The sequence below is a fragment of the Xiphophorus maculatus genome, chromosome 4, assembly GCF_002775205.1.
Source record: "Xiphophorus maculatus strain JP 163 A chromosome 4, X_maculatus-5.0-male, whole genome shotgun sequence".
In the NCBI taxonomy this organism is placed as follows: Eukaryota; Metazoa; Chordata; class Actinopteri; order Cyprinodontiformes; family Poeciliidae; genus Xiphophorus; species Xiphophorus maculatus.
In genome coordinates, this window is record NC_036446.1 from 12,454,706 (window position 1) to 12,481,575 (window position 26,870).

Below are 26,870 nucleotides of genomic sequence, written 5' to 3' on the forward strand. Positions count from 1 at the left end.
CAAATTAAAAGAACCAAACCCTTTTCTGTATTTCACGGCTCATCAAAAAACAAGATGATGCTAGTTTTGGGAGCAAAGGCAGATGTGAATTCTTGTAGATTGGGAACCAAACAGTTTTTCTTAAAAAAACATCAACCTGAAAACAAGAACAAGTCGTTCTTTCTTCAGAAATTCAATTTTATTTCATCAAGTTTATAATAAAGTTTTCCCTTGAGCAAAACTCACTGTAAGCTTGTGCACTGCAAAAACAGAACATTTACCAATTATTTTTAGTCTATTTTCCAGTCCAAATCTCAGTTCACTTGAGATAAGGCAAAAGTAACTAATAAGGAACTTTGCAGCAAAATACATGAGCTGCTTGTTTTGAGTCAATTCCTTAATATTGATGAAAAAGTTTTGTTTCATTGACTGATTATTTAAGTTATAAAACTGGGAAATGTTTGGTTATTAGTGAAATAATCTGTCAATGGAACAGATTGACAGATTCTGTCAATCTGTTCCATTAAGTATATTTATAATGATGAGGTGTCTGTCCTGTGATTGGTGGCTTGCTTTCCAGCAGGAAGTTGTGGACAGGGTTTAAAAGCTGCTGCAGGACTGCAGACATTCACAGGAAGCTGGACCAGCAATGGCTCTGCTGAAGGTTCTGCTGCTGCTGCTGGGACTGGGTGAGTCGGAAACTGGAAACACTGTTTTCAGTGTTTCCAGCTTCCACTGGTTCCAGTGAGGCTGCTGCTCTCTGTGACTCTCAAATTTCACTCTGTTTCTGTTTCAGACTGAAATGTCTTTGCATATAAACTGTGATGCTTTTTAATCTTTAACTGTTAATCCGTTTTCTGTTCCTGCAGCCATGTTTGCTCCTGATTTCTGAGTAAAGTCCTCCTGTTTCTTCTTCAGGTGTTTCAGTGAACTCAGATGTTTCTCTGCAGAAGAGAATCATTGGAGGTCGAAACTGTGATGAAGGTGAGCGTCTTTATCACGTTCGGCTGGAGATCACAAGGGGTGAGAGAAAGGAAGGATGTGGAGGATCTCTGATCCACCCTGAGTGGATACTGACTTCAGCTCACTGCATGGCTGAGCCAGGATGGTAGGAAACAGACATGAAGACAGTTTTATCGGCAGATTATCACGTTTTCTGTCTGTTCATTATAATCTACCCTTTTCTGCAGGATTATTGTAGCATTGTTCAAAGTTCATCCAAGGACTATTATACGTTACAATCAGGTAATCCAACAAGCTCCTGTGATTTATACTCGTGATGGCCAGCAGCATGACCTCATGTTGCTGAAGCTTGAGACACCAGTAACAGATGTTCCACTTGCTCAGCTACCAGACTGCAGGCGTCTTAGTAGGTAAGTCTTTCTCTGATCAAAAACATGACTTCAGGTTTTCTGTCTCCACTCCTCCAGTCCTGCTGCCTCTGCTTCAGCACACCTGAGTCAGGTAATCAGGCCACCAGCAGAATCAGAACCCTCAGCTTAGCTCAGGTGTGTTGGACCAGAGACACATGTAAAGGACGTAGGACACACTGAGGACTGGAGGTGGACACTCCTGTGTCAATGGATGAAGTCCTTCATGGATTTATTTACTGTTCTTTCATTGTTCTTCATAATAATTAATAATTAATTGTTATCTTGTATTTTTACATTTTATTCTTATTGTGTTTTAGAGGCGATGTTGTTCAGCTGGCAGGAGAGGGAGCAACAACAGCCGGCCCCAATAATGAACGATGTGAGAGAAATATTGAAGTTATGAGAATAAAATCTTTGTTTCTGTCTCTACAGAGACGGTCGAGTTAAGAACATTTTTATGAATCTCATGTTTCTCTACAGTATCCGCTAATCCTATTCCACCACAACTTCAGTGTGTTGACATGAGAGTTATTCAGTTTTCCGGCTTCATCCCAACATATGGGCATGTATTCTATGCTGAAGCACCTAATAAGGATATATGTTTTGTAAGTTTGTTTCTTATATACCTCTCTGCAGCGATTAGAAGATTTTTCTGTTTTACAACATAAATAAATATGTTGATATGAATTTTTCTACAGGGTGACACTGGTGGAGCAGCGATGCACAACGACATGATTTATGGTGTGATTTCTCTTGGTCAACCAGACCATGCATGTCAGAGACCAGCTGCAATCCTTGATGTGTGTGAATATCTGGCATGGATACAACAAACAACTGGGATTCAATAAAACATAAACTATAATAAAATAAAATTTTCATGAAATTTCATCTCCCATATAATTTTATAATTGTATCTTCATCAGTTTGATCCACATGTTTGTAGAATTACAATGAATCAATAGTTGTTTTTTTTCTCACCTGATCTTGACCTCCCTAATGGAGCTTTCTCTGCCTCAGAAATGAAAAATAAATCAATAAATGCATGAAAAAGAAACATTTCCTGGCTGATCGTCTTTATATTCATGGTTCAGTTTGTTCACTTGATATTTTCCCTGAACTGAGTCTAAAAACGTGACATGGGTTTTAAATCACATGAAGAGGAACATCAGAAGTAATTCATTTATTCAGTTTTTGTCTTTATTTTCCATCAGAAATGAACATGCAGCATCTAAACTCTGCAGTTCTGGAGTTACTCTTCCTGATTTAGTTCTAGAGAAATTTAGACTCCAACAAGACCAAAGAGCTGTGCACAAAAATAGTGAAACAGAAGTCACATAATACAGCAATTAAAGAAAATCACAAGTTGAACATAACACAAAAAACATCACATTTTTAATAAAGATACGAAGGAAATAAAAAGTTCAATATTCAAAAAAAATTTAAGAGTCAAAATCTGGAAAGAAAGAAGTTTTAAAATAATTTAAAAACAAGCAAAACTAATTAATGGTAGCTTCTGGTTGCCACAAATGTAACATAAAGGATAAAAAAATTATCTATTGCAGTTAAAGTGTCATTGTTTATTTTAATTTTAACACTTTTTATAGGCTTACATGAAGCTATAAAAAAATAATAATCTTAAAAACATTAACATAAAATTGCCTGCAAAATACAGGAGGAAGTGCAAGATATCAAATGTGGTAGTGTTTTAATGCAATAATCACTGTCCAAATAATAGTGTTAATTAACAATTTGAACTTATTTCTATGCAACCAGGAATATTTTCTTATGTTATTAAATGACACAACCTTTTTCTAGAGTAGTGATTTTGTCGTTCATTTTATTCTTCATACTTAACAGAAGGATGTTCATAGCTGGTGAGGCACTGACTTAATCATAATCAGATTTACAAATATAGACACCGGCGTAACAGAGAGAAAAACTGTGTATGTCAATTTTACCCAAAATAACAATAATAATAATAGTATGTATTTATGATGAGATTTTTAATCGATGCATATGTTTAGTACCACCTAGTGGTGTGATGAGTAACCCCTTCAGGCGCTCATGGCTCCTCCACCAGAATTCTGAGGAATGCTGGTGGAGGTGGGTGCGAGTGAAGCAGCTCTTCACTACTTTCTTTTACTTGGGGTTATATTTTTCTAGTTCAACAATTAACGAAATACTGTAAGAACATCTAACATGTCGGCCTTCTCTCACCTGAAGAACATTTCCAGGATTAAAGGACTAATGTCTCAGCCAGATCTAGAGAAACTAATCCATGCGTTCATCTTCAGTCGTATTGATTATTGCAGCAGCGTCTTCACAGGTCTGTCCAACAAATCAATCAAACAGCTGCAGCTGATCCAGAATGCTGCTGCTCGCGTTCTCACTAAAACCAGGAAGATAGAGCACATAACACTAGTTTTAAAGTCCCTACTCTGGCTCCCTGTAGCTCAAAGAATAGACTTTAAAATACTGTTGTTAGTTTATAAATCACTGAACGGCTTAGCACCACAATACATTAAAGATATGCTGTTGTTGTATCAACCTTCCAGACCTCTCAGGTCTTCCGGTTCTGGTCTGCTCTGCATCCCCAGAACCAGAACCAAACGAGGAGAAGCAGCTTTCAGCATCTATGCACCACAAATTTGGAACAAACTTCCAGAAAACTGTAAAACAGCTGAAACACTGACTTCTTTTAAATCTCAACTGAAAACCCACCTGTTTAGAATTGTATTTGAAATGTAATCAATTACAAATTTATTCATGTAACTTGACTTAATGATTGATTCCATATTGCATTGTGATTCTGTGTTTGTTATGATGTAAAGCACTTTGAAATGCCTTGCTGCTGAAATGTGCTATACAAATAAAATTTGATTGATTGATGTACGAATATAATTTGTAAAGTTTTCTCATGGTTGGGCTGGAAAAATATGACCCTATGAGCCAGTTGGTGTTCATAGCTGACCACTCAGTCACGACATATTGTCTTCTTTTATTTTCAGCTGTGGGGCCACTTGCATGCAGTTAGAAGTCACATTGTGAAGAGTGATTTATTCTGTGTCATACTAGGTCAGTTCAAACTCTAAATTAATGAACATATTTTTAACCCTTTCATGCATAGTGGTCACTACAGTGGACAGCTATCTAAAAGCCATTTTCTTGTGCTTCCTGTGGATTTTTATGTTATAAATGCACACAGACCACTGAAGTGGACACTAATGCATCATAAAATATATCATCAACTACTGGCCAACAGCTGCAAATGCAAGAAATTATTTTTGTTAAATACAATATGGCCGACAGACAAAAAAGCATGAGAACAGACCTGGTCCCTCCTTCTACTGTAGACGACTCTTGCAAGTAAAAAAAATATTGTGACATCAGATAACCCCTAAGGAACAATACTACTGATGTATTTTTCAAATAACAACTTTGTATTTGGAGAAAATTACAATTGATCACATAAAAATAAAAATAAATAAAAAAATAATTTTTACAAAAAAATTTTCCTACCTTTTATATGCCTTAAGAAAAGAATTTTAAAAAATGGAAAAAAAATTCTGATACAAAGGATCATAATTCATGCATGAGAGGGTTAAAAATGTGTTGTTGGATGTTATTTTAAGTGATTTGTGGAATAAGAATATTTTGTTATGTTTTTGAGGAATTGCCGCGCTGCCACCATAGAATTCTGTTAACTCAAAGAAACCTGGAAATGTAAGTATTTTTAATTTACTGCTATGCTCCACAGCAAAGGGGAAAACCGTTGCAGTACAACTCAAAACCACTTCTTTCTCGCCCTCTGTATCAGAAAAACTACACTCTCACCCGTTGGCATAGCAACTGACAACAACGCCACTATATGTTTCAGGATTCAACACCAAAAAACACTAAATATTTCCCACACAAAGAACAGAACATTCAGTCTGTTGCAGCAGTATGGCTTTAGGCTTAATGTTTCTTTCACGATTATTAATAAGTGATTAATAATCATTGTAGTAAATTATAGCTAAAACTGCTATTAGCTAATCTAACATAGCAGTTTATGGGTCATGTTTCTTCTGCTTTCTTTACACATATACAAACTGTAACTCACAAAATGCACAATTCAATAAAAAAACTAAACAAAAATTTTTATTGCCGTCTTACCTTTACTTTTAAATGAAGTCCATGATGCTCTGCTCATTCTACACAAAATATGAGTTCATCCAAAGCCAAGTCTGTCATCTGACACAAGTTAAGAGAAGAATGCAAGGTAAGCAGAAAAGGCCGTTTCTAGCAGGACATCCACAAGGACGGTGTTTTCTTGTGTACCACCCTGGTGTACCACCCAAGTACCCTTCTGCCTAGTAGTTTGAAACAAACTTTTCATCTGTCTGCAAGAAGCAGTATAGGGGATAAGTTATGCATTTGTCCCATGGTAAAGCCAACAATAGAACTTCACCTGCTAATGACACATATAGGTAGTAAATGGGAGAAATATGCCAACTTGTGTAAGGTACACAAGTAAAAGTACAAGTTTTGAAATGTACGAAAAGTAATTTTTATCTTCAAGAATACAAAATGACTTGGGAGTAAAAGTAAAAAGTCGTCAGTAAGAAAGTTTTTCCAAGTACAGATACGTAGAAAAAAAAAAAAAAAAAAATATATATATATATATATATATATATATATATATATATATATATATATATATATATTTTTATATATATATATATATATTTTTTTTTTAATTCTCAGTAATACCTACTGTTTTTATTCTGCATATATTCATATGTGGCACAGGTTATATTTTCACAAAATATATTTTTGCTAATTTTGTTGTTTCAAAAAGTAAACAATTAGAATGAGAAAGGTTCTAGACACAGTATTTCTTATTTTTTGTGTTTATTCAGGAAGATATTTTTTAGCATACAACAACACAGAAATATTGGGGATGTTGTTAATTATGACATTGTGCTAGATCTCACCTTCCAACATTTATAGAAAATCAGCTCAAAGAAAAAAAGCTGTTTTATTAAATTAATTATGCATACAAGTTTAAACTTGGCAGTAATTCGGTTATTTCTATGAGCTAAGAAAATAAGTTAGAAAACAACAGAGGCACCAACAGGAGCAGAAGGTAGGTAAAGGCTCTACTGGCGCTGTTGCAGTAGTCGCCCTGGCAGCAGCTAAGCTGTTCTGTGCTGAACTGATTCACCCGTGAAGCTCGCTGATTTGAGCAGATCAACTTGGAGGCACATCCCTTCAGCGTCACATTTTTTCCTTCTACATTCATTGAGGAAATGAAAATAAAGTTACCATGTGAGTAGCATGTTTGGATCTGGTCTTAACATTCTTCTGAGGATAAATATGAAGCATGCAAAACCATATTGGGCTCTTGTTGCTGTGACGCAGTAGTTTTCATTCCCTTCACATTTAAGAGTTTTCATGCAGTTTTCTCCCTCACACGTGAAGCATTTTTTTCCATTTGGAGTGGACTTGTACTCTAACATACAGAGATAGTTATTCCATTGAAAAGAAATGCAAAATTATAACAACTTTTCGTTCAAAGCTTTAATTTTTTTTAACTACTTGTTTCACCCATAATATGTGGAAAAAGTTTGAAACTGAAGTTTGAAAAAAAGGTTTTGAAAAAAAAAATTCAAAACTACTCAGATTGAAGTTCAGATTCAGCTCCAGATTTATTTATTTTTTTGCTTTTTTTTTTTTTTTAGATTGAAGCTTTTCCACTGTTTTAGGGTAGGATGTCGATAAAAGGGATCTGAAATCATGACTGACAGCTCTGCAGGCCAGGAATGTCAATCATGGTGTTTCAATCTGAAAAAACGTTTGAAGCCTAAAAAAAAAATTTTAAAAAAATCTGAAAATAAATAAATAAAATGACCTCCAGGTTAAGGTTGAAAAATAATTTTAAATCTTTTTTTTTAGTTTTAAACTTTTTTTTATGGCATCAATTTAGCTCCATACTAGAATCACAAAACTACCTGCAGACTAATCTTTAGACCACTTCTACAATGGTTGCTTAAAATGTTGTACATTTTAAGAAGCAAGAGGTTTGTGAGTATTGTAAATTAAAATTGTGCAAAGTATTGAAAAATGTCGTCTCTAAATTAATTACCAGGTATTTGAGCGTTGCAGAGGTCTCCATTGCAGCAGACGCTATTTTTCACCACTTTGTAAGTTCCGTAGTTGACGGAGTTTTCAACACATAGTTCAGGCATCATGCAACCTTTGAAGTTGACAATAGGAACCACGACGCCATCTACAGTAAAATAACACAAATTTTAAGTGTGACGTTGCCAAAGTAATAAACAACAACTGGAAACCATACAAAGACGTACTACCTTTAATTGCGACTTCTGTTGTTACTGCTGAACAACGATAATCCTGTGAGGGACACTCAGTTGTTTTCCCAGTGCAAATTCCAGGGCTACTTGATAAACATTCATAACATTTCAGGGTGTCAGCTAATTAAAACAAAGAGAAAATGCACTTTTATTGTCAACAAAATATGAAAAGGAAATAGCAAAATCATGTTCTTAGAAGACAAAAGAGGTTGAATCAGCACAATATACAGAGTGGGAAGGAAACGTTTGAAAGGCTTAGCAGGAAATTAGATCATTATTGCAGTTTGCAATGGGATCAAATGTAAATTGAATGAAATAACACTAATTAATGCAACAATAGAATAATATTAAATGTGATTTTAAAAATAAATAAATAAATAAAAAACTTGCCTTCCGGTAGAAACAGTAACACCAAAGTGAAGAGGAACATTTTGCTGGTGAATTATTAGCGAGTTATAATTGTCTCCGCTGAAAAAATATATATTGAAAGTTTAATTCCTGGGAGGGGCTCTACTCTCAGCTTTACGCCTCCCCTAAATAAGCAGATCCTCCTGTTTGTAAATGGTAGATTTTTTTTTTCTGGCTTTCTGACGGTTATGCTACGCACAGACCCGTTGCCATAGCAACTGACAACAACGCCACTGCAAGTGTTTCAGGATTTAAAAAAAAACATTTCTTAACCCTGGTCCTCAAGTTACACTGATTGCCCCGCATGATTTAGTTATTTCCCTGCTTCAGCACACATGTTTTCAATTGATCGCTGATTAACAGGCCGTTGCTGAATTGCAATCATTTGAAAAGGCCAGTTGAAGCAGGCGCGCAGGTGTCAAACCCCAGTCCTCAAGGGCCGGTGTGTCCTGCAGGTTTTTAGATGTGCCACCGGTACAAAACGCTGGAATGAAATGGCTTAATTACCTCCTCCTTGTGTAGATCAGTTCTCCAGAGCCTTAATGACCTAATTATTCTATTCAGGTGTGGAGCAGCAGAGGCACATCTAAAAGTTGGAGACACCCCAGGGAAACATCTAAAGCAGGTCAGTGTGCCTTGAGTACCAGGGTTGGGAAACCTTGGTTTGCAGTTCACAGTGGAGATCGCATTCAAGTCGCATATACGTCGGAAGTGTGAACGACCACTCCAAAAAGGAGAAGTAGGCTTAATTTACTTTGACATCCTTAGCGTGATGTGAAATTCATTTTGTTTCTGTTCAGTTAAATTTTTAAAAAGACGACAAAAAGACGCAACTCTGACAGATCATGAGTAAAGCAGGTGTTTAAATTGGCTAATCAACCACCGCTGTTAGCGGTAGTTAATCTGCCACAGATATCTATCTCTTATTAATAATCACAAAATACACATAAAGCCTAAAAACATAATATTGTACCGGTCTGAATGTTCTGCTCTTTGTGTGGGGAAATGTTTGAGCATTTTGAATGATCACGTAATGGCGTTGTTGTCAGTTGCTATGGCAACGGGTGTGTAGCGCAACTGTCAGAGAGCGAGAAAAAAACATTAGGATCTGCTTAGTTAGGGGAGGCGTAAAGCTGAGAGTAGAGCCCCTCAGAAATAAAACTTTCAATATATTTTTTCAGCGGAGACAATTATAACTCGCTTATAATTCACCAGCAAAATGTTCCTCTTCCCTTTGGTGCTTGGAGTGCTGTTTCTACCGGAAGGCAAGTTTTTGATTACGATTAATATTATTGTAACGTTGCATTTAGTGTGATTTTATTAAACTAAGCTTTTCTTCCATTTAAAAAACTACATTAATAATCTAACTTATTTTTCTCCCCACGCATTGTGCTGATGTGATTCCGCCATTTTTTGTTGTCTTAAGAACAGGATTTTGTTGTTTCATTTTCGTGCATTTTCTCTTTGCTTTAATTAGCCAACAGCCTGAAGTGTCATGAATGTTTACCGGCTCCCTCTGGAATTTGCACCGAGAAAACAGCTGAGTGTCCCTCACAGGATTATCGTTGTTTAGCAGCAACAGAAGTCGCCATTAAAGGTAACTCTTTGTTGTTTCCAGTTGTTGCTTATTAGTTTGGCAACGTCACACTTAAAATTTGTGTCATTTTACTGTAGATGGCGTAGTGGTTTCTGCTCTCAACATCAAACGTTGCATCATGCCTGATCGATGTGTCGAAAACTCCGTCAACTACGGAACTTACAGAGTGGTGAAAAATAGCGCCTGCTGCAACGAAGACCTCTGCAACGCTCAAATACCTGGTAATAATTCCCTTATTATATTTGTCAATACTTTTGCACAACTTGAATTTACAGTTCTCACAAACGTTTTTGTGGTCTACAACCATTGTAGAAATTAAAATCGAATGTTCAGACGACATCCTCTGAACGTTCGTTCACCAAACATCAAAATGAAACGCTCGGACTTTCAGCGAACATTCGCAGTATTTCAAAATAAAATGGTACATCTATCGTTTAAATAGGTCTGTGGAAATGCTAATGTGGCGGCAGTTTTCATTTCATTCAAACAATTGTCTTCCATTTCCTATGGAGATCGATCCAATCTTGTAAAAAATTGGAAAATTGATTACAACCACTTAAAACACTTTGTAAAGAATTCATTAATTTTACAGTATTAACATCAAAGACTACCAAGATAAAATATGATTTTTAAAAACATAATATGGCGTAGGGGATGGCGCGACCCACGTTTGTAGGCCTTGAGTCCTTGACGGCATGTCTTTCCCCTTTCCTGTCAGCCTACTTTCATGTAAGGGACACTAGAGCCCACAAAAGACGTCCTGGAGGGGAAAAGAAAAAAACAATTACATGAATAAAACCCTCTTTAAAACAAAATAAAATGGTACAGTATTAATTTTAATACCATAGGTTTTAGAAAAGACAATCACAATAATAATAATAATAATAATAATCAGAATGTGATACAAAAAATATGGAAACCTGTAACCTACTGAACAAAGTAGAGCCCATTGGTTTCAAATGAAATGCAGAAGCATTGTTTCTGGTGTAGGACAGCAGAAAGCCAGTGGCGTCACTCCTCAGACTATATATAGTATTTTAAATTCAAATGAAAGTAGTTTGTCTCACCTCTTGGACATATAACCATTGTTTTAATGTAGAGAGTAAGGTTTGGCCTGTGGTCAGCTCACCATGGCAACCACCTGTCATGGTGAGCTGTCAGTCATGAGTTCACATCCCACCCTAAAACGGGGCCAAAAGTTTGAATCTGAAAAATAAAGCATAATTTCAAACAGAAAAAGTCTTTAATCTGAAAAATAGTTTTGACAAATTTTTGTTTCCATTTTTTTAGTTTCAAATCTTTTATTTAAAACTTTTTATGCAGTTTAAATTTTTTTCAACTATTTTAAGTGAAATAAGTTGTTGACAAAAAATATATCTGATTCTGCATTGTTTTTCAATGGAATAACTATCTCTGTATCTTAGAGTACAAGTCCGCTCCAAATGGAAACATGTGCTTCACGTGTGAGGGAGAAAACTGCATGAAAACTCTTAACTGTGTAGGGAATGAAAACTACTGCGTCAAAGCAACACGTAAGAGCCCAATATGGTTTTGCATGCTTCATATTTATCCTCAGAAGAATGTTAAGACCAGATCCAAACATGCTACTCACATGTTAACTTTATTTTCATTTCCTCAATGAATGTAGAAGGAAAAAATGTTACTCTGAAGGGATGTGCCTCCAAGTTGATCTGCTCAAATCAGCGAGCTTCACGGGTGAATGAGTTCAGCGCAGAACAGATTAGCTGCTGCCAGGGCGACTACTGCAACAGCGCCAGTAAAGCCAGTACCTACCTGCTGCTCCTGTTGGTGCCACTGTTGTTTTCTGCCTTATTGTCTTAGCTCATACTGCATTGCTGCCATGTTTTCTTTTTAATCACAATTAATTTTATAAATCTGTTCTTTTTATTTGATTCTATAAAAATGTGGTTAGCTAAAAAAACACTTTGTAATTAACAACATCCTCTATATACTTTGTTGTTGAATACAAAAGAAAATATTCCTCAATAAGCACAAAAAAATTAGCTTATTGAGCACCTGCAAAACTTGCAAAAACAAAGTTATCATTAGTAAATGTGTTCAAGACTCTTAGAATTTACCAGAATAAATCCAACATATCCATGCAGATATTATTGTTTTCTACATGAGCTGTCTGATGCAAATTTGAGTTTTGTTTTCTTTAATGACGAGGTTAACAGTTTTTAAAACTAAAAATGTGCTTCAGATTTTATTGGAAATCCATTATTTTTTTCATTAATAACCAGAAATAAACACAAGAGTTGCAATCTAGTCAGACAACAGACATTTATTTTCTAGTTATGACAGTGGATATTATTAAGTAATTATAACAAACAGCCGGTTTAGTTATATAGAAAAACGATATACTAATTGTTTAATTTACAAAATAACTTTAATCCCCAAATAATCCAAAACTGGTTGAAATATGCCTCATCTTCATCCAAGATTAATATGTTTGTGGTACAATTATGAATTTGAAACTTTCATTTAATGTCTGTTAAGTATGAAGAATAAAATGAATGATAAAATCACTACTCTAGAAAAAGGTTGTATCATTTAATAACAACATAATAAAAATATTCCTGGTTCCATAGAAATAAATTAAAATTGTTAATTAATACTATTATTTGGACGGTGATTATTGAATTAACAAGGCCATCATATTCGATGATGAAAACCTTCTTTTCTGTTTAATTTGATGTAATTATCAGTGAAAAACATTGTAAGAAGAAAGTGAAATTTTACATAATAAACATGTAATTTAGATTTTAATTTAAACAGTGAATGGAAATAAATATTTTTGTACTTCCTCCTTTATTTTGCAGGCCATTTTTATGTTAATGTTTTTAACATAATTCTTTTTCATAGCTTTATCAAAGCCTATAAAATGTGTTCAAATTAAAACTGACACTTTAACTGCAATAGAGGAAAATTTTCTATCATTAGAATGTTAAATTTGTGGCAACCAGAAGCTGCCATTAATTAGGTTGACCTGTTTTTAAATATTTTCTTAAAACTTCTTTCATTCCAGATTTTGACTTTTAAATTGTTTCCTTTGTATTGTAGTGGGAACGTTTTAAGGTTGCTGTGATTAATAACTGAATCTATGCATAGCAGTATGATGATTCTTGTGTGACACAAGAGTCTTTCATGAAAAAGACTTCTGAAAGAGTTCAGTTTCTCTGGCCTTAGCATTACAATTAAGTCATTGGATTGTTTCTTTATCTCTCATGGCTCCTAGTGAAAGCAGATGTGTGGTTGCTGTCTGTTCTGTAACCAAGTAGATTATCAAACTATGTGACTGGAATGAAACTCTGACTGTTAAACTGTAAGCTGTGTTCTGCTCGGGGCTCTTTCTCCTGACTGCTATCAGTGAGAAGAGCCTTCGAATAAATACCGATAAAGAATATATTCGATCTCTGGTTCTTGAAACAGTTTTTCCACACTCTTTGTTAAAGGAAAATTTCCACAACAGCATCTTTATTATTCTTATATATATATTATATCTTTAATATATTAGGATATTATTTGTTAATTGCTGTATTATGTGACTTCTGTTTCATTAATTTTGTGCACAGCTCTTTGGTCCTGTTGGAGTTTAAAGTTCTCTAGAACTAAATCAGGAAGAGTAACTCCAGAGCTGCAGAGTTTAGATGCTGCATGTTCATTTCTGATGTAAAATAAAGACAAAAACTGAATAAATAAATTACTTCTGGTGTTCCTCTTCATGTGATTTAAAACTCATGTGACATTTTTAGACTCTGTTCAGGGAAAATATCAACTGAACAAACTGATCCATGAATGTAAAGACGATCAACCAGGAAATGTTTCTTTTTCATGCATTTATTGATTTATTTTTCATTTCTGAGGCAGAGAAAGCTCCATTAAGGAGGTCAAGATCAGGTGAGAAAAATATAACAAAACAATTAATTTATTATAATTCTACAAACATGTGGATCAAACTGATGAAGACATAATGATCAAATTATATATGAGAGGAAATTTGATGAGAATTTTTATTTCATGACAGTTTGTTTTATTGTATCCCAGTTTTTTGTTTCATCCACCCCAGGTATGCACACACATCTATTAAATAACTTGGTTTCCGAAATGCATAGTTGTTTGTAACAAAAGAAATCACACCATAAATCATGTCATTGTACACCACTGCTCCACCAGAGTCGCCCTGTAGAAAAATTTATATCAATATATTTATTTATGTTGTAAAACAGAAAATTCTTCTAATCTCTGTAGGGAGATATGTTGAAGAAACAAACTTACAAAGCACATATCCTGGTTCAGTGCTTGAGCACTGAATACACGCCCATATTTCGGCCGGACAATGGAAGCACCAATAACTTTCATGTCGACACATTGAAGATGTGCTGGAATAGCAGAAATTCTCACTGTTGAGAAACATGAGAATCATAAACATGTTCTTCACTCGACCTTCTCAAGGGAGACGGAAACGAAGATTTTATTCTAATAACTTCAATATTTCTCTCACATCGCGCTCTACGGTAGTCGACTGTTGTTGCTCCCTCTCCTGCCAGCTGAACAACATCGTCTCTAAAACACAATAAGAATAAAATGTAAAATATAATATAACAATGTAGAAAATTAATTATTATTAAGAACAATGAAATAACAGAAAAGAAATCCATGAAGGACTTCATCCACTGACACAGGAGTGTCCACCTCCAGTCCTCAGTGTGTCCTACGTCCTTTACATGTGTCTCTGGTCCAACACACCTGAGCTAAATGGGTTCTGGTTCTGCTGGTGGCCTGATTACCTGACTCAGGTGTGCTGAAGCAGAGGCAGCAGGACTGGAGGAGTGGAGACAGAAAACCTGAAGTCATGTATTTGATCAGAGAAAAACTTACGTTTTAAGAAGATAACTGCAGTCTGGTAGCCTGGCAACTGGAACATCTGTTACTGGTGTCTCAAGCTTCAGCAACATGATGTCATGGCCCAGGTCATAAATCACAGGAGCTTGTTGGATTACCGGATTGTACTGCCCAGCAGTCCGTGGATGAACTTTTAAAATTACTCTGTTAGTCCTGCAGAAAAGGTTAGATTTTAAGGAACAGACAGAAAACCTGATCATCTGCAGATAAAACTGTCTTCATGTCTCTTTCCTACCATCCATCCTCCGACTTCCAGCAGTGAGCTACAGTCAGGATCCACTCAGGGTGGATCAGAGATCCTCCACAGCGGTCCACTTTATTACCCTTGCTGCTCTCCAGCCGAACGTGATAAAGACGCTCCGTGTCATGGCAGTTTTGACCTCCAATGATTCTCTTCTGCAGAGAAACATCTGAGTTCACTGAAACACCTGAAGAAGAAAAAGGAGGACTTTACTCAGAAATCAGGTGCAAACATGGCAACAAGAACAGAAAAAGGATAAACATTTAAAGATTAAAAAGCATCACAGTTTATATGCAAAGAAATTTCAGTGTCAAACAGAATCAGAGGGAAGTTTGAGAGTCACAGAGAGCAGCAGCCTCACTGGAACCAGTGGAAGTGTCTCCAGTGTTTCCAACTCACCCAGTCCCAGCAGCAGCAGAACCTTCAGCAGAGCCATTGCTGGTCCAGCTTCCTGTGAATGTCTGCAGTCCTGAAGCAGCTTTTAAACACTGTGTACAACTTCCTGCTGGAAAGAAAGCCACCAATCACAGGACAGACAAAGATCTGTGCTGTCATCTGCATACAGAGAAACTTTAACATCTCATGGGTGTTGGGTAAAGCAGAACACCTTGGAGCGGGGGGCTCTAAAAGCGGGGAAACTCCATACATTTGCGCTTTGGCATGTTGTTGGCGTACTGACAGCCACGATATCTACCTCCTGATTAAGAACAGGGCTGCCCGCACTGACGTGGCTCAGGGATTACGTCACACGCAGGGCCGTGCGCAGTGCCCTAGTGCCTGCATTTAATGGTCCAATGAAGGAAATTTAAAAAAACAGGATATTTCCTCACTTTCTAAAAAAAACCCAGGACGCCCGGGACAGGACGTGAAATATGGACATGTCCCGGGAAATACGGACATTTGGTCACCCTAATTAATAGTAGTATTAATAGCTTACTTCTTTAGTGACAAATTCCTTAACCCTCTCATGCATGAATTATCATCCTTTGTGTCAGATTTTTTTTTCCATTTAAAAAAAAAAATTCTTAAGGCATGAAAAAAGGTAGGAAATGTTTTTGTAAACATAATTTATTTTTTGTGATCAATTGTAATATTGTCCAAATACAAAGTTGTTATTTGAAAAATACATCAGTAGTATTGTTCCTTAGGGGTTATCTGATGTCACAATATTTTTTTTATTTGTAAGAGTCATCTACAGCAGAAGGAGGGACCAGGTCTGTTCTCATGCTTTTTTGTCTGTCGGCCATATTGTATTTAACAAAAATAATTTCTTGCATTTGCAGCTGATGGCCAGTAGTTGATGGTATATTTTATGATGCATTAGTGTCCACTTCAGTGGTCTGTGTGCATTTATAACATAAAAATCCACAGGAAGCACAAGAAAATGACTTTTAGATAGCTGTCCACTGTAGTGACCACTATGCATGAAAGGGTTAAAAGTGCCGAGCCCTTTATGTTCAAACATGTTCAGTGTGCAGCCGTGTACGTGTGAGCAGATAAAACAAAGACAAAGAATCCTTTTGTCCATAACAGAGTGTTCCTTATGAATTTCTTGTAACATTTCTTGTCTATGAAATCACAAGATTCAATTTTCAATTTAATTTTATCAGGCTGCCCAGTGCTGGACTAAATGCCCAGTTTGCTACAAGCAGCCTGAGTCGATCCCACCAACAGCTATAAAGAATGTCTGGCTTTATATCGGATTTTCTGATATAGAGAACACCACCTGCTCACTGTTTGCTTTCTCCTTCACCTTAACGTTACTATCAGGCGGTCTAAAGCCGCTGCTTAGGGGATCTGGGCTGGAGGTTCGCGGTTGTGAATAGAAGTTACTGCAGAACCTCAACTGTTACAGGAAGACTCAGCCCATGGCATTTGGAGCTCACAAAACATCACATAAACGTTAATGAAAATACTTGTCGCGGCCTTCTACGCTCCAAAACCAAACATTTACAACAAATGCTGTGGGTGGTAACAGGTGGTTTGATTCTTGCATGTACTTCCAAATTGATTGTTTGAAAAAAAAAAATTCTTTATTTCTTGTAAAAGTATCGACAAAATTATTACTAAAGATCTCTTACAACTTAGCTGAAAACTAAAGTTAACTGAATCTGACATGTCAAGTTTAAAATGTGGTCAAAAAAATCATTTTACAAAACCTCCTGTCATCACACCAGACATTTGCCCAAACAATGAACCTGCACCAAGCACCTGGTGTGTTATTAATCACTTAAATTAATGGAAGAGTCTAACAGTTTACCAAAGTAATCTAAACAATTCCAAATATAATAAAACTAATTACATATTTTGGCTTTAAACTAACATAAATATATTCTAACTGCCCAGAGAAAAACACTAAATTGGTAGAAATTACAATTCACAAAATTTAATATAAATGGCCACAACAATACAGTAGCAATAATTTGAATTGCAGCATAGAGCCAAACATGCCACAATTAAATAAATCAAAATGTCCCAAAAGCATAGAGCAACTGGCATAAGGGCCACCGGGGTATTCCAAGAAGATTCAGGGCCGGCCCAAAGTAATATGGGGCCTTAGACAGATTCATGATTTAGCCCCCCGACCCCTTCTATTAAGAACATCAGCATCACTAACTGTTTAAATCAGGGGTGGGCAACTCCAGGCCTCGAGGGCCGGTCTCCTGCAACTTTTAGATGTATCTCTACTTCAACACACCTGAGTCAAATAATAAGGTCATTAGCAGGACTCTGGAGAACTTGACTGCACTTAGGAGGTGATTCAGCTATTGGATTCAAGTGTGTTGGACCAGGGAGACATCTAAGAGGTGCAGGACACCAGCCCTTGAGGACCAGGATTGCCCACCCCTGGTTTAAATATACACTGCTCAGAAAAATAAAGGGAACACTCAAATAACACATCCTAGATCTGAATGAAAGAAATATTCTCATTGAATACTTTGTTCTGTACAAAGTTGAATGTGCTGACAACAAAATCACACAAAAATCATCAATGGAAATCAAATGTATTAACCAATGGAGGCCTGGATTTGGAGCCACACACAAAATTAAAGTGAAATAACACTACACGCTGATCCAACTTTAATGTAATGTCCTTAAAACAAGTCAAAATGGGGCTCAGTATTGTGTGTGGCCTCCACGTGCCTGTATGACCTCCCTACAACGCCTCCTGATGAGGTGGCGGATGGTCTCCTGAGGGATCTCCTCCCAGACCTGGACTAAAGCATCCGCCAACTCCTGGACAGTCTGTGGTGCAACGTGACGTTGGTGGATGGAGCGAGACATGATGTCCCAGATGTGCTCAATCGGATTCAGGTCTGGGGAATGGGCTGGCCAGTCCATAGCTTCAATGCCTTCATCTTGCAGGAACTGCTGACACACTCCAGCCACATGAGGTCTAGCATTGTCCTGCATTAGGAGGAACCCAGGGCCAACCGCACCAGCATATGGTCTCACAAGGGGTCTGAGGATCTCATCTTGGTACCTAATGGCAGTCAGGCTACCTCTGGTGAGCACATGGAGGGCTGTGCGGCCCTCCAAAGAAATGCCACCCCACACCATTACTGACCCACTGCCAAACTGGTCATGCTGAAGGATGTTGCAGGCAGCAGACCGCTCTCCACGGCGTCTCCAGATTCTGTCACGTCTGTCACATGTGCTCAGTGTGAACCTGCTTTCATCTGTGAAGAGCACAAGGCGCCAGTGGCGAATTTGCCAATCCTGGTGTTCTCTGGCAAATGCCAAGCGTCCTGCACGGTGTTGAGCTGTGAGCACAACCCCCATCTGTGGACGTCGGGCCCTCATACCATCCTCATGGAGTCGGTTTCTAACCGTTTGTGCAGACACATGCACATTTGTGGCCTGCTGGAGGTCATTTTGCAGGGCTCTGGCAGTGCTCCTCCTGTTCCTTCTTGCACAAAGGCGGAGGTAGCGGTCCTGCTGCTGGGTTGTTGCCCTCCTACGGCCTCCTCCATGTCTCCTGGTGTACTGGCCTGTCTCCTGGTAGCGCCTCCAGCCTCTGGACACTACGCTGACAGACACAGCAAACCTTCTTGCCACAGCTCGCATTGATGTGCCATCCTGGATGAGCTGCACTACCTGAGCCACTTGTGTGGGTTGTGGAGTCCGTCTCATGCTACCACGAGTGTGATAGCACCACCAACATTCAAAACTGACCAAAACATCAGCCAGACAGCATAGGTACTGAGAAGTGGTCTGTGGTCCCAACTGCAGAACCACTCCTTTATTGAGTGTGTCTTGCTAATTGCCAATAATTTCCACCTGTTGTCTATTCCATTTGCACAACAGCAGGTGAAATTGATTGTCGATCAGTGTTGCTTCCCAAGTGGACAGTTTGATTTCACAGAAGTTTGATTTACTTGGAGTTATATTGTGTTGTTTAAGTGTTCCCTTTATTTTTTTGAGCAGTGTATATTTGGAGCCTCAATTGTGCAGAAGATTGTGAAATCAAGATCCTACCTGTGAGACCCAGAGTGAACTTAGTTCCTGTGAGTTTTTGTCAGTCAGAGTGTGTAAGTTTAGGACATATTTGAAATATTTTTTAAAATTTTTAAAAATTATTTCATGTGGCATATAGTAATGAATCCTGCAGCGAGGCTGCCGACAGTAAACAAATAAAAGGTTTTTATACACTCTATGTTTAAGTTACATTCATGCAGCAGCCCACTGCAGGTCAAGGACTATCAAACATGTTCAAGATTATTTCAATACAGCAGTGGAATAAAGTCATCCCAAGTGACGTCTCAAGTCTGAAACTTGGAATTTCAAGTCCTTTCGAGTCTTTTTTTTTTAAAACAATGTTGCAATTATATGTTAAATGTAAATAATAGATCATGTTTTTGTAAAATCTGTATTTCTCTCAAATCTTCATAAAATGGGCAGCTGAATACGAAGTATAAAAAAATACCATGACCAATTTCACATCTTGGTATTGATAAAGACAAGTTGTGGGAATAAAGCTTGCAAGAATCATTAACCAAGACACAAGTTGTTGTAGTTCACTCATTTTCCCCTCTGTGCACCACTAAGGTCCGTTTACCAGTTTAAGACCCGACTAAAATCCCATTGTCATTACCTTGAGAAATAATGAGCTTTGGTTAAATATAAAACAGGCTTTAATGCATAAAATGTTCAGATGTTTCACATCATCCAATTGGAACAGATACAGAGTGACTTTCACCGTCCAGCGCTGGGCTCCACTCAGCTCACCTTAGAATAAATACCAAGTGAAGCAAAGATTGTAGAGCAAGTTCTGCTTTATTTTCTCCTCATTCTGCTCCCTCTCTAAGGTTTTCCTGCCTTAATCAGTTTTTGTTTATGTGTGACTGTCTTCACTCTTAAATGTTATGGTTGTGTCAGTGTGCAGCTGAGTGCATGTGAGCAGATAAAACAGAGAAAAGACAAAGAGTCCTTTTGTCCATAACAGAGTGTTCCTTATGAACTTCTTGCAACATTTCTTGTCTATAAATTCACAAGATTCGTAGTTTCTTTTACAAAGGACATTTTAGTTACATTAGTCTTTTTGTTTTTCACTGTGTAGCATCAGGGCTTTTTAAAAAATTTTTGTAATTATGTTCGTCCTTAACTTGATCTTTGTTAGCACATTAGCTCCACTTTACACCAAACTAACATTTAGTCACATAAAATAGACATTTTTCTTTTATTAGCAGATGAATATGGCAGATGAGCCTGGTGCCGGAAGAAAAACGACGAGTGGCTGAGGGTCACTGCGTGTAACACAAACTCTGTAAATTCTAGACACTAACAGGTACCATAGAATTGCACAAAAATTCGTGAGGGACGGCGGAGTCCCTGCTCGAAATTCTGTGAACGAGGTGTAAGGAGCCTCGGGCTCCTTACACCTCTTTCTGTTTACAAGGCTGTTGAAAGGCTGTTTACATCGTTTTAAACTGTGTGTTTGTGAGCGTGAGTGGGAATAAAAATAGCAATAGGTATTTTGTTCCATATAACACAGTAGGAGTGTAACAGGTAAACCTTTTATGGATGCAAACTCGACTAAAAACCCACCTGTTTAGGATTGTATTTGAAACGTAATCAATTACAAATTTATTGATGGAACTTGACTTAATGTCATGTTTTGATTGTTGATTCTATGTTGCTTTGTGTTTCTGTGTTTGATATGATGTAAAGAACTTTGAAATGCCTTGCTGCTGAAATGTGCTATGCAAATAAAATTTGATTGATTGATTTGATTGATATGTAATCATGTCTCTAATTAGTCAAATCGCAGACTGTTACTTGCCGGTTCATCACACACAGTGTGTAAGTTCAGGAAGATTTGGTTTATGTAACCCCCATTTATGTGTGTAATATTATTGTTAGTAGTACTTTATATTTTGTTTCTATTGGATTTTGTCTTGTAATTAATGCCCATAACTTGATGTTAGAGGGCACAGATCTGCCCCCTTCTCCTGACCATGGACCCGGTGTCTGAGTATCATGGAGGCAGAGAAACTGAGAATTCTCATTATTAGAGCGAGGGCAGCCAGATTGATGTATTTTGCTGAATTCTTATATTTAGCAAAATATTATTGTTGAGGGGCACAAGCAGGCCTCCTGACTCACAGATAAAAAAAACAAAAAAAAACCCTCAAAAAGGGCACTAGAGGCATCAAGGATAAAAGGGACAGAGGCTCAAGCTCTCTCCTGCCCCCCCACTGCACGTGCCTTCTCCTGTCTGTACGTCACCAATAAAATGGTTAAAAAACATTTAATATAAACTGATTCTCCATAATTTTGCTTTTATAATGTACAGTGTTTTTTGTCACTAACTTTGTGTGTAATGTGTTTTGTGTGGTGAGGATCAATTATAAACGGCAGAGAACAGATTCGAGGTGAGGCAGGCAGTTCTCTTGACTCATGGCAGGGGGCGCTCATGATCCCAGACATTGATCTCCACAACTGCAGAGTAAGAGACAGCGAGGTAGCCATGAGTACTAAGTGCAGCAATATATTTATTGTTTTCTCTGCCGATGTCAACATGGATGACTACATTTCTACACTTACACAGTTTTCTTAAGTGGATTTTCAATCGAAGCAGGAAATAATACTAAAAGAAGAGCAATACTGGAGATGAAAGATTTGCTTCAAACTATGAGACAGAAGGGTACCCCGTGTTTTCAAACAGGGTGGTATGTGGATGTCTTTCTAGAAACGGCCTTTTCTGCTTCCCTTGTATTCTTTGTGTGACTGGAAACTGCATGGAAGAGCCTTCAAAGCTCTACCAGCATTCATAAGAATTCTTTATCTGTAATTTTTTTTACATGTGATCGTATAATTTAAACCAACATTTAACAATTCCTCAAAATAAAACAAAGCATTATTTTTTCATGAATTATTCAAAAATAACATCCAATAATATAAAACAGTAAAATAACTGTCAACTGCCACAGCAGCTGCAACAGTCAATCACCATGTCAGTCACAACACAACTTTACATATACATGAATTTTTCACCCTGAGCTCACCTAGTGTTGAAGACTGTAAAAACACTCTTCAATATGTGTGACTAGAAACTGCATGCAAGAGCCTTCAAAGCTGAAAAACAACAGAAGACATAGTTAGTATTATAACTGAGTGATCAGCCACGAACACCAACCGGCGCAGCTCCCTGTCATAAAGTCATATTTTTCCAGCCCAACCACGGGAAAACTTTACAAATCATATCCATAGATGTTATATGTCCTCACAATATTTTATGGATGTGTTGAACTAAAAAAATATGACCTTAAGTAAAACATGTAGTAAAGAAATGTCTCACTAGCACCTACCTCTACCAGCATTCATAAGAAATCTTGTGGGGGAAGCTGTTTAATGCACTAAAGTGGTAATATTTTGACAGGTATTTTCTGACATCATTACTCTGACTTTAGATATACAACAAGCACCATTTACAGCAAATATTTTGGCTATAAAATCATTCTTATATTTTAGTTCTTAACTTGAAGATTTAAGGAAAAAAGTCCATTGTTACCATTTAATTTGTAACAAAGTTAGGCTTTATTGTGGTTCTTTAAAAAACTATTTTATTCATATTTAAATATTTACATTACATATACTCATTCCAAACTAACCATGATGGACAGAGTGGCTTTAAAGTCCAATGCATTACCACCATCTGTCATGATGTGGTTGAAGTGTGGACCCAAATGCAGCAGGCAGGAGAAGTAAAACTTCTGTTGTAGATTTAATTAAAAATCAAATGTACAAAAAAAAAAGTCCAAGGGACAAAAATAAATTCAAACCAGAGACATGAAGAGACCATGAGGAAACCAGGCAGAAGGGATGAGGATCAGTGGCGTGGAGAAACAAGACGAACCAACATTAGTCTGTGATTTGACTAATTAGAGACGTGATTATATATTAATCTGCTAACTCAAAAAAAAAACAAATCTGTTTTATGTGGCTAAAAGTTAGTGTGGTGTAAAGTGAAGCTAATATGATAACAAAGATCAAGTTAAGGACAAACATGAATACAAAAATAGCAAAAAAGCCCTGATGCTACATTGTGAAAAACAAAAAGACTAATGTGACTAAAATGTTCTTTGTAAAAGAAACTATGATTTCTTGTGATTTCATAGACAAGAAATTCATAAGGAACACTCTGTTATGGACAAAAGGACTCTTTGTCTTTCCTTTGTTTTCTCTTCTCGCATGCTGACACAGGGCCGTGCAGAAACCTTTGGAGGGGCAGGGGCTCAAAGTTAAAAAGGGGCACACTGAACAAGATCTTAAAACATTGAACAACAATATAGCAACAACCCATATTAGTCAAGAACCTAATATTTAATCAGATCATACTATATCATTGTCATCATGTAAAGACAATGCAAAGCAAATGTAGTTTATGTTTCCCTGATAGGTTTAATGTTGCTGTTTCTGCTGCTGACAGTCCTGGAGGGCTGAGTTGATCTGAGACTGAAGTTGTTAAACAGACCAGAGGAGAGAAGGTCTCTGGTTATGAAGTTATGAAATAAGTAAATTTACTTCTATTTTACTAAATAAACCCTAATAATATCTGACTGTTTAACCTCCATAACAACTTGCATGCAGACTGTTTTATAGATCAAAAAAGCTCAGAGGGGTTAACTCTAATGGTGGGGGTCATTCACAGGCTCCTATAAGTGCTTGAATTGTAACACAGAATTGTTTTAAATCTAAAAATTTAACATTTATTTATTGTGAATGGCAGTGCTATTAAATTTCATTTAATGCATTCAGCAAAGAAAAAAATCAAAAGTACATTGAGGATTTAATTAGGAAGTTTGTCCACAAATGTATCACAGCAAATAACAACCAATGATCAGTGATTGATTTTAAACTCAGACAATTAATCTGGGCTCTAAATCTAAACAGTTAGTGATGCTGATGTTCTTAGTAGGAGGGGTCGGGGGGCTAAATCATGAATCTGTCTCAGGCCCCATATTAGTCTGGGCCGGCCCTGAATCTTCCTGGAATACCCCGGTGGCCCTTATGCCAGTCGCTCTATGCTTTTGGGACATTTTGATTTATTTAATTGTGGCATGTTTGCCTCTATGCTGCAATTCAAATTATTGCTACTGTATTGTTGTGGCCATTTATATTAAATTTTGTGAATTGTAATTTCTACCAATTTAGTGTTTTTCTCTGGGCAGTTAGAATATGTTTATGTTAGTTTAAAGCCAAAATATGTAATTAGTTTTATTATATTTGGAATTGTTTAGATTATTTAATTACCGTAATAAGAGGGGAAATGTTTTATTATTAGTGAAATATTCTGTCAATGGAACAAAAACTCTTTTCAAGTTTCTTTAGAACAATGAGATGTTAAAGTTTCTCTGTATGCAGATGACAGCACAGATCTTTGTCTGTCCTGTGATTGGTGGCTTTCTTTCCAGCAGGAAGTTGTACACAGTGTTTAAAAGCTGCTGCAGGACTGCAGACATTCACAGGAAGCTGGACCAGCAATGGCTCTGCTGAAGGTTCTGCTGCTGCTGGGACTGGGTGAGTTGGAAACACTGGAGACACTTCCACTGGTTCCAGTGAGGCTGCTGCTCTCTGTGACTCTCAAACTTCCCTCTGATTCTGTTTGACACTGAAATTTCTTTGCATATAAACTGTGATGCTTTTTAATCTTTAAATGTTTATCCTTTTTCTGTTCTTGTTGCCATGTTTGCACCTGATTTCTGAGTAAAGTCCTCCTTTTTCTTCTTCAGGTGTTTCAGTGAACTCAGATGTTTCTCTGCAGAAGAGAATCATTGGAGGTCAAAACTGCCATGACACGGAGCGTCTTTATCACGTTCGGCTGGAGAGCAGCAAGGGTAATAAAGTGGACCGCTGTGGAGGATCTCTGATCCACCCTGAGTGGATCCTGACTGTAGCTCACTGCTGGAAGTCGGAGGATGGATGGTAGGAAAGAGACATGAAGACAGTTTTATCTGCAGATGATCAGGTTTTCTGTCTGTTCATTATAATCTAACATTTTCTGCAGGACTAACAGAGCAGTGTTAAAAGTTCATCCACGGACTGTTATACAGTACAATCCGGTAATCCGACAAGCTCCTGTGATTTACGACCCGGGCCATGACATCATGTTGCTGAAGCTTGAGACACCAGTAACAGATGTCCCAGTTGCCCGGCTACCAGACTGCATTTATCGTCTTAAAAAGTAAGTTTTTCTCTGATCAAAAACATGACTTCAGGTTTTCTGTCTCCAGTCCTGCTGCCTCTGCTTCAGCACACCTGAGTCAGGTAATCAGGCCACCAGCAGAACCAGAACCTGTTTAGCTCAGGTGTGTTGGACCAGAGACACATGTAAAGGACGCAGGACACACTGAGGACTGGAGGTGGACACTCCTGTGTCAGTGGATGAAGTCTTTCATGGATTTATTTTCTGTTCTTTAATTGTTCTTAATAATAATTAATTTTCTACATTGTTATATTATAATTTTTACATTTTATTCTTATTGTGTTTTAGAGACGATGTTGTTCAGCTGGCAGGAGAGGGAGCAACAACAGTCGACTACCGTAGAGAGCGATGTGAGAGAAATATTGAAGTTATTAGAATAAAATCTTCGTTTCTGTCTCCACAGAGAAGGTCGAGTGAAGAACATGTTAATGATTCTCATGTTTCTCAACAGTGAGAATTTCTGCTATTCCAGCACATCTTCAATGTGTCGACATGAAAGTTATTGGTGCTTCCATTGTCCGGCCGAAATATGGGCGTGTATTCAGTGCTCAAGCACTGAACCAGGATATGTGCTTTGTAAGTTTGTTTCTTCAACATATCTCCCTACAGAGATTAGAAGAATTTTCTGTTTTACAACATAAATAAATATATTGATATAAATTTTTCTACAGGGCGACTCTGGTGGAGCAGTGGTGTACAATGACATGATTTATGGTGTGATTTCTTTTGTTACAAACAACTATGCATTTCGGAAACCAAGTTATTTAATAGATGTGTGTGCATACCTGGGGTGGATAAAAGAAAAAACTGGGATACAATAAAACAAACTGTCATGAAATAAAATTCTCATCAAATTTCCTCTCATATATAATTTGATCATTATGTCTTCATCAGTTTGATCCACATGTTTGTAGAATTATAATAAATTAATTGTTTTGTTTTTGTCTCACCTGATCTTGACCTCCCTAATGGAGCTTTCTCTTCACCTCAGAAATGAAAAATAAATCAATAAATGCATCAAAAAAAACATTTCCTGGTTGATCGTTTTTATATTCATGGATCAGTTTGTTCAGTTGATATTTTCCCTGAACAGAGTCTAAAAATGTCACATGAGTTTTAAATCACATGAAGAGGAACACCAGAAGTAATTTATTTATTCACTTTTTGTCTTTATTTTACATCAGAAATGAACATGCAGCATCTAAACTCTGCAGCTCTGGAGTTACTCTTCCTGATTTAGTTCTAGAGAACTTTAAACTCCAACAGGACCAAAGAGCTGTGC

At 37.1% G+C, this 26,870-nt stretch overlaps 5 protein-coding genes across 5 annotated transcripts; 3 read left to right on the forward strand and 2 right to left on the reverse strand.

The window, feature by feature from the left end:
- Positions 1 to 628: 628 nt before the first annotated feature.
- On the forward strand, positions 629 to 2,200 carry LOC102235201 (blarina toxin-like). The gene is made up of 6 exons (XM_014473059.1): positions 629 to 668; positions 898 to 1,087; positions 1,170 to 1,352; positions 1,670 to 1,731; positions 1,833 to 1,957; positions 2,051 to 2,200. The coding sequence occupies exons 1-6, from the start codon at positions 629 to 631 to the stop codon at positions 2,198 to 2,200; spliced, it is 750 nt and encodes a 249-aa protein (XP_014328545.1).
- Positions 2,201 to 6,432: 4,232 nt separating this feature from the next.
- Positions 6,433 to 8,160, reverse strand: LOC111608407 (urokinase plasminogen activator surface receptor-like). Its single transcript, XM_023332376.1, has 5 exons — positions 8,099 to 8,160; positions 7,706 to 7,828; positions 7,480 to 7,623; positions 6,727 to 6,846; positions 6,433 to 6,626 (listed from the first exon to the last, which is right to left on the reverse strand). Exons 1-5 carry the CDS (start codon positions 8,136 to 8,138, stop codon positions 6,433 to 6,435), a joined length of 621 nt encoding a protein of 206 aa, XP_023188144.1. The 5' UTR covers positions 8,139 to 8,160.
- Positions 8,161 to 9,335: 1,175 nt separating this feature from the next.
- Positions 9,336 to 11,555, forward strand: LOC111608406 (urokinase plasminogen activator surface receptor-like). Its single transcript, XM_023332375.1, has 5 exons — positions 9,336 to 9,381; positions 9,594 to 9,713; positions 9,791 to 9,934; positions 11,138 to 11,246; positions 11,354 to 11,555. The coding sequence occupies exons 1-5, from the start codon at positions 9,336 to 9,338 to the stop codon at positions 11,553 to 11,555; spliced, it is 621 nt and encodes a 206-aa protein (XP_023188143.1).
- Positions 11,556 to 13,672: 2,117 nt separating this feature from the next.
- LOC111608398 (trypsin-like) lies at positions 13,673 to 15,316 on the reverse strand. The gene is made up of 6 exons (XM_023332365.1): positions 15,280 to 15,316; positions 14,875 to 15,067; positions 14,616 to 14,792; positions 14,239 to 14,300; positions 14,013 to 14,137; positions 13,673 to 13,917 (listed from the first exon to the last, which is right to left on the reverse strand). Exons 1-6 carry the CDS (start codon positions 15,314 to 15,316, stop codon positions 13,768 to 13,770), a joined length of 744 nt encoding a protein of 247 aa, XP_023188133.1. The 3' UTR covers positions 13,673 to 13,767.
- Positions 15,317 to 24,866: 9,550 nt separating this feature from the next.
- Positions 24,867 to 26,606, forward strand: LOC111608397 (trypsin-like). Its single transcript, XM_023332363.1, has 6 exons — positions 24,867 to 24,903; positions 25,116 to 25,308; positions 25,391 to 25,567; positions 25,877 to 25,938; positions 26,040 to 26,164; positions 26,260 to 26,606. The coding sequence occupies exons 1-6, from the start codon at positions 24,867 to 24,869 to the stop codon at positions 26,407 to 26,409; spliced, it is 744 nt and encodes a 247-aa protein (XP_023188131.1). The 3' UTR covers positions 26,410 to 26,606.
- Positions 26,607 to 26,870: the final 264 nt, after the last annotated feature.

Bases quoted from the DNA above. Each gene is read 5' to 3' on its own strand.
- LOC102235201 (XM_014473059.1), top strand. From the start codon at position 629: ATGGCTCTGCTGAAGGTTCTGCTGCTGCTGCTGGGACTGG. The intron at 669-897 runs GTGAGTCGGAAA...TTTCTTCTTCAG, and splicing joins GCTGCTGCTGCTGGGACTGG to GTGTTTCAGTGAACTCAGAT. The intron at 1,353-1,669 runs GTAAGTCTTTCT...ATTGTGTTTTAG, and splicing joins GACTGCAGGCGTCTTAGTAG to AGGCGATGTTGTTCAGCTGG.
- LOC111608407 (XM_023332376.1), bottom strand. From the start codon at position 8,138: ATGTTCCTCTTCACTTTGGTGTTACTGTTTCTACCGGAAG. The intron at 7,829-8,098 runs GCAAGTTTTTTA...TGTTTTAATTAG, and splicing joins GTTACTGTTTCTACCGGAAG to CTGACACCCTGAAATGTTAT. The intron at 7,624-7,705 runs GTAGTACGTCTT...ATTTTACTGTAG, and splicing joins AACAGAAGTCGCAATTAAAG to ATGGCGTCGTGGTTCCTATT.
- LOC111608406 (XM_023332375.1), top strand. From the start codon at position 9,336: ATGTTCCTCTTCCCTTTGGTGCTTGGAGTGCTGTTTCTACCGGAAG. The intron at 9,382-9,593 runs GCAAGTTTTTGA...TGCTTTAATTAG, and splicing joins AGTGCTGTTTCTACCGGAAG to CCAACAGCCTGAAGTGTCAT. The intron at 9,714-9,790 runs GTAACTCTTTGT...ATTTTACTGTAG, and splicing joins AACAGAAGTCGCCATTAAAG to ATGGCGTAGTGGTTTCTGCT.
- LOC111608398 (XM_023332365.1), bottom strand. From the start codon at position 15,316: ATGGCTCTGCTGAAGGTTCTGCTGCTGCTGGGACTGG. The intron at 15,068-15,279 runs GTGAGTTGGAAA...TTTCTTCTTCAG, and splicing joins TCTGCTGCTGCTGGGACTGG to GTGTTTCAGTGAACTCAGAT. The intron at 14,793-14,874 runs GTAGGAAAGAGA...CCTTTTCTGCAG, and splicing joins TGGAAGTCGGAGGATGGATG to GACTAACAGAGTAATTTTAA.
- LOC111608397 (XM_023332363.1), top strand. From the start codon at position 24,867: ATGGCTCTGCTGAAGGTTCTGCTGCTGCTGGGACTGG. The intron at 24,904-25,115 runs GTGAGTTGGAAA...TTTCTTCTTCAG, and splicing joins TCTGCTGCTGCTGGGACTGG to GTGTTTCAGTGAACTCAGAT. The intron at 26,165-26,259 runs GTAAGTTTGTTT...ATTTTTCTACAG, and splicing joins TGAACCAGGATATGTGCTTT to GGCGACTCTGGTGGAGCAGT.